This window comes from Peromyscus maniculatus, chromosome 3, assembly GCF_049852395.1.
Source record: "Peromyscus maniculatus bairdii isolate BWxNUB_F1_BW_parent chromosome 3, HU_Pman_BW_mat_3.1, whole genome shotgun sequence".
In the NCBI taxonomy this organism is placed as follows: domain Eukaryota; kingdom Metazoa; phylum Chordata; class Mammalia; order Rodentia; family Cricetidae; genus Peromyscus; species Peromyscus maniculatus.
The window spans coordinates 151,799,098-151,812,928 of NC_134854.1; the positions used below are offsets into that span (position 1 = coordinate 151,799,098).

The 13,831-nt window shown below is 37.8% G+C and overlaps 1 protein-coding gene across 1 annotated transcript; it reads right to left on the minus strand.

Moving 5' to 3' along the window:
* Window positions 1–5,000: 5,000 nt before the first annotated feature.
* LOC102921014 (early activation antigen CD69-like) lies at window positions 5,001–12,467 on the minus strand. The gene is made up of 5 exons (XM_006996402.3): window positions 12,314–12,467; window positions 8,094–8,216; window positions 6,879–7,078; window positions 6,485–6,588; window positions 5,001–5,241 (listed from the first exon to the last, which is right to left on the minus strand). Exons 1-5 carry the CDS (start codon window positions 12,375–12,377, stop codon window positions 5,133–5,135), a joined length of 600 nt encoding a protein of 199 aa, XP_006996464.1. The 5' UTR covers window positions 12,378–12,467; the 3' UTR covers window positions 5,001–5,132.
* Between the last annotated feature and the right edge of the window lie 1,364 nt (window positions 12,468–13,831).

Here is a 13,831-nt window from a genome sequence, read left to right on the forward strand (position 1 = left end):
ATGGTGATAGGAAGTTTTGCTGGTTATAGTAGTCTGGGCTGGCATCTGTGGTCTCTTAGTGTCTGCAGAACATCTGTCCAGGACCTTCTGACACTCTGAGTTTCCATTGAAAAGCTGGGTGTAATTCTGATAGATCTGCTTTTATATGTTGCTTGACATTTTTCCTTTGCTGATCTTAATATTCTTTCTTTATTCTCTATGTTTAGTGTTTTGATTATCATGTGGGACTTTTTATTTTTGTTCTAGTCTATTTGATGTTCTGTAAGCTTCTTGTACCTTCATAGTCATGTCCTTTTTTAGGATGGGAAAGTTTTCTTCTATGATTTTGTTGAATATATTTTCTGTGCCTTTGAGCTGGAATGCTTCTCCTTCTTCTATCTGTATTATTGTTAAGTTTGGTCTTTTCATGGTATCCCACATTTCCTGGATATTTTGTGTTAAGAATTTGCTGGATTTAACATATTCTTCAACTGATGAATCTATTTCCTCTATCATATCTTTGATGCCTGAGATTCTGTCTTCCGTCTCTTGTATTCTGTTGGTTATACCTGCATCTGTAGTTCTTGTTCATGTACTTAGATTTTCCTTTTCTAGAATTCCCTCGGTTTGTGTTTTCTTTATTACCTCTATTTCGATTTTCAAGTCTTGAACTGTTTCCTTCACTTGTATGATTTCTTTTTCCTGTCTTTCTTTAAGGGATTTATTGATTTCTTCCATTTTCTGCTTGTCTTTTCCTTGATTTCTTTAAGGGATTTTTCATTTCCTCTTTAAAGGCCTCTATCATCTTCATAAAATTATCTTTAAGTTCATTTTCTTCTGCTTCATCTGGGTTTGGGATGTTTAGGTCTTGCTGTTGTAGCACCACTAGTTTCTGGTGATGCCATATTGATCTTTATAATGTTGAATGTATTCTTACACTGCCGTCTATCTATTTCTTCTTCCAATCTGTACAGCTGGAACCTGTGTCTCCAGGAGTCCCTCTTCCTCAAATCAGTGCAGGTGGGGGCTGTGGCTCTGGTGGTCACTGGTGCCATGGGGGATGGTTGTGGGGGAAGGATGCTGCTGCTGTCTGGTTTCTGGGGCTGTGATGAGTGGGGGAGGGGTGTGGTATGTGCTTCCCAGGGCCTAGGAGTTAGAGAGCTGGGCTGTCCAGCCAGGAGCTCAGAGACTCGCCTCTAATCAGTACAGGGGACGTTTGGTAAGGAAGGGGACAATGGAGGATCCTTCATTTTCATCCTATAAGATATTTTATTTATTTATTATGATGTGTATGGTGTATATGTGTGAGCACATATTTGTCATGGTACATGGAACATCCTGCCAGCCCTCATTATCATAGTTTAATGTCAGGGTATCCTTTCCTCATATTTCAGAATCAAATTCATTTAACTGAATCATTACTTTTGGTCAAGAAGGTGGTTTCTGATTTTGACTGCTAGAAATTGACCTTGCATATCAAAGAATAATTTTTAAAATTTTTCTTTCTCTCTCCAAAGTAGTCATATCACAGAAAATGTATTAATCATTTTTGATAAATTGTTTCCAAAAATTAAAATAAGCTAATTCACACCACTTATAGCTGCTGCTTTTTTTTTTGACTGTACATTTTCCAACACAATCCCCCTAAATTTTCAAGCTCATTTTAATTTCAGTTACATATTCATGTTGTAAATCTTCTCAGGATAATGAAATTTGAGAGTCATTTTATAAAACATCATTATCATTATGATGTTGATATTGTAGAAGGTTTTTTTTTCCACTTGTGGAGGTCAGAGGACAACTCTCAGGAGTCAGTTCTCTCCTTCTTCCTTGAATTCTGGGGAGTGAACTTAGGTGGTCAGATTTGCTCAGCAAGCCATTTCTTCCACCATGGTGGTACCTCATAGACTCAATACTCTAAAAGCTTCGAATTACTAAATATTAACATTTCAATGGTACTCTTTCCCTTCAAGGACAGTTCATGTCTACTGTTTATCCCTACAGCTGTATAGAAAAAGCAGGAGGCATATTCCCTTTGAGGAGGAAGAAACTAAAATTCTTCTGGAAAATTCAAATAAGGCACAGAACACTGATAGTGGACATATTATTGCAATCACTTAAGGTGAGTGTAGCTTATATATTTATTGTAAAATTAGACAGAAGTTTGACTATGGAAGATAAGAGTTCTATGCTTCAAAAGGGTTTCAATGGCATCCCATGCCATCTCTGTCACAACCATAATCACACAATTATTGATTTTATTTCCTGTTTCACAAGTAGATAAACTCTACACACTTTCATGCTGTATTTGTTGGATTTTTTCTTTTTCCTTTTTATTTACTCTCCTTTCATACAATACATCCTGACCACAGCTTCCCTTCTCTCTGCTCCTCCCAGTTTTCCCCCCACACACTTCCTCTATCCTCCACATCCACTGCTCCTCATTTTCTCTTCAGAAAAGAGCAGGAGCCTAGTGATATCAACTGAACACAGGATAACAGGATGTAATAAAACTAGACACACACACTCACTTATAAGTGGATATTAGTTGTTGGATATTTTAACTCTAGTATTACATGTTTGTTAAATGAGTCTTTAAAATTCATTAGAAAATAAACAAGTATGTTATACAGAAGTAGACATGCTTGGAATACATGATACTTTATACAACACTAAAATTTTGTTAATATAGTGTTTCATGTGCAAATTTTTTAACATTTAATGTATTAACTGACTGCTGTGAACTTGGTTCTGTTTTAAGGTCATTTTTGCATACTAAGCTTGTGATTAGTTTCAGCTTAATCTCTAATTCTAAAATAGGTAGCTAGTCAGTGGATGGCAGAAATGCAACTTAGGTCAGCTGGCTTTCATCCTGTGGTTTTGAAGAGTAACTTTTCCATTTACACATCCACACCATGCAAATTGCAAGACTATTTTTCAACATGACCCAAGATCAGGCTGTAGTTATTAATAATAGAACATTCAAGTGGGGAGGCCACCTATTTCATTCTGTAGCTGTGGAACCGAGGAACTCAGTGGTTAATAAACTTCAACTTATTTTTCATTAAGAATTCTAAACCCATCTTTCTTTTCTATATGTCATGGAGGTGACCACAGTTTAAAGATACTGAAGAGGTTATCCATTTTCAAATGTCAGAAAAGGAGAGATTGCAGCATTCATTCATGAAACAGTTCTGGGACTGATTGAAGGTTTTCCTGACTGAAATAGCCCTTGAAGGACATCTATTACCCACTTGGTAAATCAACCCATGTAAATAGCTATAATGTATACAGTAAAAAAGATGTTTTTAAAACAGAGTTGAAAAGATGGTTTCATAACATTGGATACATGGACCAAAGATTCAGAGCATCAAATATATGCAAAAATAAAATATATCATTTTAGCATGAATGTGTGAACATGTATTAAAAAGTATTATAAAGCTAGGATTTTGCTACGTGGAGCACTTTTAAACAGGCATTCTACATGTTTTCTGTTTTCTAATATGATGTAACTTAGTTATTTTTTGAGAAATCCATGCATATATATAAAGTATTCTAATCATATTCACCCACCACCCTTTCCTCCAACTCCCCCAAACTCCATATCCTTTTCCTTTTTCTTTTTTTGTATCTCATGAGTCCAATCAATGTTGTCCATAAATGCATGAATACAGGATCATTCACTGGAGCATAGTCAATTACTGGGGACATACTTGGGATTAAAAACTGACTGTCCCTCCCCTGGCAGCCATCAACTGTCAGTAGCTCCTCAGGCAGGAGTGATGACTCCTGAACCCTTCTTCCATCCTGCTGAGATGTGAGCAGGCTTGGTCTTGTGCAGGAAAGCACAACTGCTGTGAGTTCATGAGTACCGTGGTTCTCTCATGATCTGAAGACACTGTTTGGCTCCACCTCTCCTTGACCTCTGGCTCTAACAATTTTTCTGTCCCGTCTTCCATGATGTTTCCTGAACCTTTCTGGGGAGAGTGTTTATTTTGTGGTTGAACACTCCACAGCCACCCATTCTCTACATTCTGACCAGTTTGGAGACTTGTATTAGCCATTGCCCACTGCACAAAGAATCTTCTCTGATGAGGTCTGGGAGCTGCACTAATCTATGGGTTTAAAAATCCCTCTTGGAAAGTAGTGTGATGCTATAACACAGCATAACTTTGAATACAATTTAGTGAGCACCTCTGGAAACCACTGTGTTGATTCCTTTATTTTCACATGCATAGATACATCTTAAAATTATACAGAGATTTAAAATACAAACAAATACATAAACACTTTATTGCACATAGGAAATACATTTAAAAAGTACGACATGGACTTGGACAGACACAAATACATTATTGACAAGATTGGAATTCCAGGGTTAATCCACATGGTGTTGGTCCTAACAGAGATCTGCCACAACACATATTGCACTTTTTCTTTCAATACTTTGAAATCTGCTTTACATATATTCCTCATATGTTATGCTTTTGTCTCTTTATTGAAATGCACTATGGAGAAGATTTTTAAAGACAAAGAAATATGTACCACTGAAAATGAGCTGTATACACTGAGTAAGTTAAAGAAAAGGTCACCCTTATTCTTTGGGGGAAACCTATTGACAAAATAATGTGGCAAAGTTCGTAAATAGAGGGAGCTACTGCAAAGCTTGGTTTCCTAAGCATTGGTCTACTTAAAAATACTTTTTGAGTTTAAGAAAATCATGAATAGTTAAACTTTCCTGTATCTACAGTCAGCCTTTACTACCATGCAAACTCTTTCCAATAGTGCAAATGCATGAAGGCATTGGCTGTCGCAGTCATTCAGCAATAAATAGTAACTCTAAAGCTAGTCAGTTTATTCATTCCAGATCTAAAATATAAAGTGCATCTATAAGGCTTCATAGTCGTCCTCTCCTTTTTTGTGATTATCAGTTAGTGAGTGACATTTTCAGCTCATGGTCAAGGGAAACCCCAATACAGATCTTCCTGGAGTCTCTCCCTTGTGTCCCAGAGTCCTGTGCAGAAGAGTCCCAGGATAATGTAAAGTGGGTCTGTGAGGTCTTTGTGGAAAATTTGACCATAGAGTAGCATCCAGTCACACGACTTTCCTGTGGATCTATGGCTCAGTCATCTATAGAGCGGTGCTTCCTTGTCATCTGGAGGGCTTGCTGCAGACCCAGTGTAAGTTCGCCTCACAGTCCACAGTAGCAATGGCTGTGTTGTTCAGAGACACGCACCTCTCAGACCCTGTCAGGTTGAACCTGTCAAGCCATAAAGAGACTCAGATTTACTTCCAGTCTGCCATTTCCAGCCAGCTACATGAGAATAAACTTTGTGATGATCTCTGCCTTTTCTGTTTGTTCCTTGAGTAGGAAGCACAAACACAAGTCTTTAATGTGTAGAGACAGTCTGTTGTCTAACATGGGAAGGGAATCCTGATGGAGAAAGTAGATAGAGCTAAAGGCTTTGTTTTTCTGATTTTAGTGGGTGTCCCAGTAGAGGAGCAGTTCATTATCATTTTTTTAGTTCATTGATCCTTCAAGAAGCACAGTTTTAGTAGAAAATGTCTTAAAGAAAAATGAAACAAAAAGAAGAAGCACAGTTTTAGGGGGCTTAGGCCATGATAAGATTCACAGCTCTTTTCATCAAATACTGCTATTATATTTAAATCATAGGTAGTTCTTTTGTATTCCTTTGTAGCTGAGCTATAAGTATACAACCATGGGATACATACTAAAAATCTCTTTACCAGAAATACAATTTGTTCTTTGTTTTTCAAGAAAGGGTCTCACTATATAGACCAGGCAGACCTAGGGCTCGCAGAGATTCACCTGCCTCTGCCTCCTGAGTGTTGAGTCTAAAGGTGTACACCACTGTGCCTCATTTAGAAATATAGATTTTAATGCTGATATTGTATCAGTTATTATAAAAATGTTAAGAGAGTGAGAAATTCATTCATTCTGAGATTTTAGATGTTAAAGATCAACACTAAATTTATAGAATGCCTCTCAAATCTTTAAATCTAACTTAATGATGGGTAACAACAGTATCTTTATTGCTTGGGGGCGAATTTTCCTTAGGTTCATAGACATTTATAAATAGGCACTAAAATATTGTCCTCTGTCCCTGAACTAGGAAAGGAAGTGAGATAAGCTATTCTTTCCCAACAACTGTTGCATCAGCCATCATCAGAAGTGTTCTTGGACTATGTCCAAGCTCATTAAGACTATTTGCTCACATTAGTGTTTGCCAAGACAAAGTTAAGTTATTAAAAGGAGTTTTTGAGTGAATTTTAATAATAAAGGGTGTCTCTAAATAATTCTAAGAGAAGTGATGAGAGCTGTGTGATGAAGAACTGAGCCTCCAGGACCAACAGAGTTTAAAAAAGAAAGGGGAAAAAAGCAAAAATAAAGTAAGATAAAATAAAAATGAAAGAAGAAAGAGTTTTTTGTTTTTTAAACAAGTGTCAGCCTAGAGAGGACAGCGAGACTTCTTGCAACTTACCAGTTGTTAAATTCTTTGCCGTTTGCCCATTTCCATGTCTGATTAGCTTCTTTGTTCAGCCCGATCCAGTGTTCCTGTCCACCAGCGTGTCGTTTCAGAAATACCTTAAAACACAATGAAGTTATGTTACAAACTTAACTGAGCATCGTGGCTAAGCTAATCATTGTCAGCTGTGCTCCTCTTAATTGCTGGTCTCTGAAACCAGGCAATCAAACCACACTGAAAAACTATACAGCAGACTTGCATTTTGACCTTTTAGATGGTTCGTATGGCCCCCATGACTAAATTTTCCTGCATGTGAGATTAGGTACCCAGTTTCCACTTAGAAAAGAACACAGCGAAACCATAGATGATCTAAATAGCAGCATTTGGTGAAATCAGTTGCCAATCTTACCAGGTCTTTTTCGGAATCAATAACAGCAACAGTAGCTCCATCTTTAGAGCAAGAGTTTTGGGCCAAGGCCCAACTGTTGGTTGTGGTGGAGAAAAAGTAGCATTTCCTCTGGTATGCAACCCACTCATCCTCGCAGGAAGCAACATGGCGGTCAGATGATGCCGGGTTCTTATACAGGCCCGGGCAATTGTACTGGCCCACTGTGCACAGAAAGATAATTTATTTTAGTAACAGAAGAGACCTAACCCTCTCCACAGGTAAACCTAGTCTAGGGGATGCTCTGCTCCTAGTAAAGAAAAAGACCTCAGTTATCATCTGTCCAATGCCCAGTGTCCCTCATTACAGGAAGGGGCATGAGCCTTGGTGCTCTCTTGGTCATTATACCAGCAAGTGTCAGGGAAGTGGGGAAATCTCAAAAATAACGTTTGGGCTAAAAGGGGAAGCATATTGTAAGTTCTAAGTGAGAACTTAGATCTAAATGCTCACACACAGGCATCAGAAAGGCAGTCTTGGGTGCAGATTGTGAGATAAAAGAATGAAGGACTCATTTCAGGCAGAGGATAAAGTACATGGGGAGGTCTGGGAGGAGGTGGAGGAAGAAAAGTGTCATCACAAGATATTATATAATTTTTTCCATTAAAAAATACAATAAGACGAATGGTTTGGGGGGTATTTCTTCAAATTCAACATTTCTTATTGGTAAAAGACAGGTGTGTCTTGGCATGCATGGGGGCACAGCATGACCCAGCCAGCTCTGGGAGTCCTGGCAGTCGTAATAATTCAGTTTCTAGTCTGTTGGGTTGTGATAAAAGACAAAAATATTGGCCACTTTTTGATCAATCTATAGGTTAGATACTGTTTTTCTTGTCAACCATGAATGAAAAGTCCACATTTTTTCTAATTAAATGTCTATTCACCAATTTATATATATGTGTGTGTGTGTAAACATGCTCTCTTCTACATAATGTATAAATATTGTATTTATAAAATGTATAAATCTTATATTTATATTTATAAAATTGTTGCAGCTATCATTCAGGGAGCATGGATTATATTTTTTGCTGATCATAAAACTGGCCATTTATGGTGTATGAGAAGTTTCTAAGTCGATCAGGAGGCCTGATTAACTAGATCAGGCTAAGACCCATTCATTTCAGTTGTATGTGAATGCTTACTGCTAGCAGGCTTTGAGAGAATTCGTGAAGTATGACTCACCATTCAAGGCAACTAGAGCTATAATTAAGGAAGTAATGAAGAACACAGTCAGCACAGCACAAGGGATAGGAACTTGGATGGATCCTTCATGATGCTTCTCAAAACGTATACTGGTGCCATGGTCTGAAAAGGGAGGGAAGTGACTATGAATTCAGGCTGTAAGATGGAGCATTTGATATCTCTTAAGAAATACAAAATTAAAAATAGTAATGTGTTTTCCCACTATAATATAATATAAAATGTTAATAGTCAATATTACCAAATTCTGAGCACATTTGTAAAATGTTTTGCTGTTTAGAAATAAAGCAAAGCAGCAAAATGCTGACATAATACTCTCTCTCTCTCTCTCTCTCTCTCATATATATATATATGTATATATATATATATATTTAGTGGGTATAATGGGTATATTTCACAGCTATAAAAAATTCAAGCATATCATTATTTTCTTGTTTTAAGTACGATATAAGATGTCTTAAGCACCCAGTTGCTGTAGTAGACATATAAAAGGAGCATTGTGGCTGTAGTTCCTTAGTCTCCTTGGAGTTTGCTACTGTTCACAAGAGATGAAATACATGGGATAAATGTGAGCAATGCAATAAAGTGAAATGCTAAATTTATGCATAAATATCTAAAAGTAGGATAAAATAAAAAAATTTAAAAACTTGCTTATGATTTTTGGTAATGCTAGTACAGATATGCAACAATTGGAAACTTTTATATATTAATACAAAGAGAGTAATTGAAAAATACTTTGAAAATCATTTTTCTACAATGCTATTTATAAATAGGGGCTGCAGAGATGCCTTAATGGTTAAGAGCATAAACTGCTCTTATAGAGGACCTGTATTTGGTTTCCAGCACCCATGTCAGGCAGCTCACAACCACCTATAACTTCAGCTCTAAAGGGTCCAGTGCCCGCTTCAGGCTTCTGAAGACACCTGTACACACATGACTTATACTCACACAGACACAAATAAAAAACAATGTTATGCACATACCACTGTATGATACAGTCTTTTATACAGACACAGACAGACAGACAGACAGACACACACACACACACACACACCACCTCCAAGAGAAATAAAACATGTTCTTAAAATGCCTTTAACAAGAATATTCATAGGATTATCATTAATACCAAGTCCTGAAAATAATCAAAATATCTATCAAGACAAGAATGAATAAATTCATTTTGGCATATCCATATAAAATAACTCTTAGCTATTAAAACAAACTCTGATGCATACAATATGATGAATCTAAGAAAATAATGTTAAATGAAAAATGTATTTGTTAAAGATTGCATGATATATATTTCCATATAAGTGATACTTTAGAGTAGCTAAAAAAAGGTGTGGTGTCAGATATGAGACAGTGTTTGCATTTGTGCTTGTGGAAATGGGACCTACAAATGTCCTACGGTGATGAGAATATTCAAATATTGATGAGATTTGTGGCTACCCAATTGTCATGTTATCACACTACTTCTGTAATGTGTTCATTCATTGCATATAAATTATACCACAGTTAAAATGATGATATAAGAATGAACAGTGAAACATTTAATTTTCTAAGAGAGATTAAAATAATAAAAGAAACACAACAGTGTTCTAAACACATATATTGAGCAGAATTTTTTCCTTTTACGTTTCTGTATAAAGGTTGAGTCATAGTTATCTTTAACTAATAAGAAATGTTTCTAGCCAAGCAGTGGTGGCACATGCCTTTAATCCCAGAATTTAAGCAGTAGAGGCAGGTAGATCTCCAAGAGTTAGAGGCCAGCCTGGACTATAGAGTGAGTTCCAGAACAGTTAGGATTATACAAAGAAACCATGTCTTGAAAAACAAAACAATAACAACAAAACTCCCAAACAAACAAGCAACAACAAGAGAAATGTTTTTATGTCAGGATTTGGATAGGTAGAAATATGTCTGTTCTAACATGTTAAATGACTAGAAAGAGAGAGAAGTCAGTCTTTGACTTCAGATTTTGGATTTCATTCTTTGCAAGATGAACCCTCAAGATTCAAAACAAGAATGCCCTTGTAAGTTTCCAAATTTACCAGCATGATTTAAAAAAAATGTTCACAGAAGCTGCAGTGTGAAGTGGTTCCTTGAGTGACCTTGTAACTGACAGTGAAAATCAGTCTCCACCATTGTAATCCAACATGCAGGAGGCTGGTGCAGGAGGACAGTGAGTTTGCAGCTGGCTTTGTCTGCCAGGTGAGAACCTGTCTCATTTTTTTTTCTCATTATAAAAACATTTAACTTTTCAATGTGGGTGACTTTTTGTAACTAAAGGAGTATTTCTGAAGACTGTATCTTGGAATTTGTAAATTCTTTTTTCTTTTTCTTAAAACATCTCCTTACAGTTAAGCTTGGAGAGGAGGCACAGTTTGGCTAGTATCATCAACTCGTGCATTTTCCAGGAGCTCCCCCCACCCCTTCAATGAAAATCTGTTTTCAGATCTTCCAAGAGAAGACTTTATCAATCCTGTCAGGGTCTATTTTCTCCTGCCTCCCTTTTTACACCCATACACTATTATCTTCAGAGGTGGTATTTGGCAGGTTGAGTAATAAGTTCAGAGATGGGTCTAGTTTCACTTTTCAACATATGGTAGTCAGCCACACTGTTTGGACTCAATTCATCAACAAATCTGGCTCCAAAGCAAACACATGTACACCCAAAACAACACCTAGATCTCAGCTAGCTCAACCCAGTGACCCACCTGGTGGATAGAGTGTGGAGACAAACTCCCACGTGATGCTTTATTTCCATCACTGAGGGTCATTGCTAACCACAGTTCAACCCATCACCTAGGCAACAAAACATCCCCCTAACAGCACACTCCTGAGGCCTGTGCATTAATGGAGAGCTTGAAAACAGATCCACCCATTTACCACTTTTCAATTGCCCGAGAGGAGCCTGCTGATTCCTTTGCTGCTAAGGTTATGGCAAAGAGAGCAAAAGTTAAACATACAAGGATAGATGGGGCTGATCCCAGGCCAGGATGGGATTTTCTGCATTAGGTCCTTCCTTCATTCTGCTATTGGTTATAGTTTCATTATTATCTGTTTTATTTATTTATTTTTTCATTTTAAGTGAGACATACAGGTATGGGTAACTTAGGTATCTAAAGATGAATATCACATACTACTTAATCTGTACTTGACTTCATGATCTCAAAAAAGGGATGAGTTTTTTAAAGTTATGGAGGCTTTTTTTTTTTTTACAATACACCAACATGACAGAGAAACACTCAGAAAATAATTCCCTCCTCACCAACTGTCTTGGCTGTGTTGGGTATATCATATCCTTGTATTAACTGGATAGCTCTTGCTTACAAATTACTCTAATTCACAAGTACTAAGTGCTTGAGGGCTTTTCATTACTCAGACATAAACAGAATGGGGTAATCCTGACAATAGGAAGCATGATGTGTGTAGAACAGATAGAAGAGAGGGAAATGTTCAAAGTGATCATGTTTGATAAAAGTGAAGAAAAATGAATAGTTGTTACAGAATTTGAAGTGAGTCATTGGAGGAGAGAAATAGGATAAGGTGGAAGGAGGGAGTCCTAAAGAGAAGGTCATGGTAGAAGATCACATTTTAAAGAAAGGCTGGTGGGCTACATTCTAATAAATCACCATTTGACACTGTGAATGTTTATGTGTGTGTGTGTGTGTGTGTGTGTGTGTGTGTGTGTGTGTGTGTGTGTGGTTGTTTTCTCTGAGACTAGAGATCTGTGTGCTTCCAGCCACTGAATGATTCATAGGAGAGCACTGAAGAGACAAGACACACAAAAAGCAGGCAAATGTACAAGGAAAGACCAAGAACGTAACTGCTCATGTGGAAAACAGCTCTTCCTAAAGAGGGGTAAGACATCCAGAATTATGCATAGGTGGTTACGGGAAAATGATGGAGTGTAACTAGGCTAAGACAGAGAAGTTTCATTTAAGTTTAGTAGTTGAAATGATATAAATTGATTCAAAGGAAAAGTCATTTAAAGATCTTCTGAAATTCATATAGCTCTTTCAAATATAGGTATTCTATCTTCTCCAAGCCAGAAGAGGTATTTACCTATGTCTGTTTTCTCTTTTACTGACTGAAATAAAACCTAACAAAGTCCTCCAAAGATATCTCTCCATTCTGCACTCTATTCTGTACATCAAATGTAGAGATCATACCAGAATGCTAGAAATCACATGACTTACCCTTCTGCCCTCTCTCCAGATGTGATGAGCTGTTTTCCGTTACGGAGCAATCTTCAGAATTCATCTTTTTTCCCCCCTCAAGATTCCCTAGTTTCTGTGGTGTATCTCAAGAGGTCTGCAGTGAGCCCTTGCTGAAGCTGTCTTGCTCAGTGTCTTGGTCTCTGAGGCGTTTCAGCCTTTATACCTAATTAGTCTGGCTCCGCCCCCTTCCTCCCACCTCCTATCTTGTTCAATTCTGCCAGTTCTCTTTAATTTATGCTCCAGTGGCCCAGACACTTCCCCGTGTGTTGTTGTGGTGAGCTGTGGGTTTTCCCTGTCTGAAATGTGCTTTCTCACAAATGTAGCCTCAGGAGGAAGAGATAAATTGGATTTTCCCAGAATTGAAGACATCTTTCCCCAAATTTTTAGAAAACCCAAATAACTTAGGAAATAGCATAATCTAAGCAATGAGTTAAAGGTTTGAGATTGCTATATTTGATATGGAAAAACACTGGAAGAGAGGGTGAACTTTTTTATGTGATCCTAAGCATGCATTTCTTTGTACGTACAGCTACTGGCATTTACTGAATATCTATTATGTACCAGGTGCTGTTGGTGACCAAAAGGTGTGCTGTTGAGTAGGGATTTTCAAATCTCTATCCTCGTGGCTCTCTCTCCAACTTGGACAGGTTTTATTTAGGAAATTATGAATTTCAAAAGTGTGACATTCACTTCTTTCCCCCCGGGGACTAGTTCTTTCAAGTGTCATTTCTTCAGGAGTTGCTTTAGTGCAGGAAACAGAAAGCTTGTGGTCTGGAACTTCCTCGCCGTGTTCTAAAACTGTTTATCTTCGGTTATCTATTTCATCGTCCCTTGCTCATTTTCTTGTCATCCTCCACTGTCAGACTTCCTTTGTTTCACTGCAGAACATCTCTTTGTATCCCCCCATCCTGTAGGTTATTTATTTCAGGTGTCTGTGGCCTCAGATATTTGAAATGTGATTCTGATACATGTACCTCCCCACCGTACCTATCCCATCCAGGTAAGTTATTAAGCACAACACAAAACAGAGTAAGAAAGTGTCCATTTGGTGACTCAAGTGTGAGAATCAAAAAGATAAAAGTATCACTTTGGTTAATAACCTTGGTACTCAAAGATCACAGTCACTCCTGGGTCAAAGCTGTCTGGTTTGCAGAATAAAGCCTTAGTGAAGATGCTACATTTAGGTAGATTGGAAGTTACCATGCAGACAACTGAGGGGAGCCAGCAGATGCATTTGTCTGCTTGAGACCCAGACAGGTACATGTTGATCCTAGTGCCACTTTGTTCCCGGTAGCTTTCCTGCACAGAAGCTGGGGTGACATTTATAAGTATGTTGTATCATCTTGGTGAGTCATTCAGCTCACCAGTTCTTCCTACCAAAGGTGCCCTAAAATCCAAAGGCCTCCCCACAGCCAAGAGGACTCCGGCCACCTCCTCTACCACTCTCCCGCTCCAACAGAAACCTTTCCAAGAGAGCCCAGCAGCACGCCACTGCAG

Excerpts from the sequence above, each read along its gene's own strand:
- LOC102921014 (XM_006996402.3), bottom strand. The coding sequence starts at position 12,377 with ATGAATTCTGAAGATTGCTCCGTAACGGAAAACAGCTCATCACATCTG. Across the intron at positions 7,079-8,093 it reads AGCTCTAGTTGCCTTGAATG|TGGGCCAGTACAATTGCCCG; the intron begins GTGAGTCATACT and ends TTCTGTGCACAG. Across the intron at positions 6,589-6,878 it reads TTGATTCCGAAAAAGACCTG|GTATTTCTGAAACGACACGC; the intron begins GTAAGATTGGCA and ends TTGTGTTTTAAG.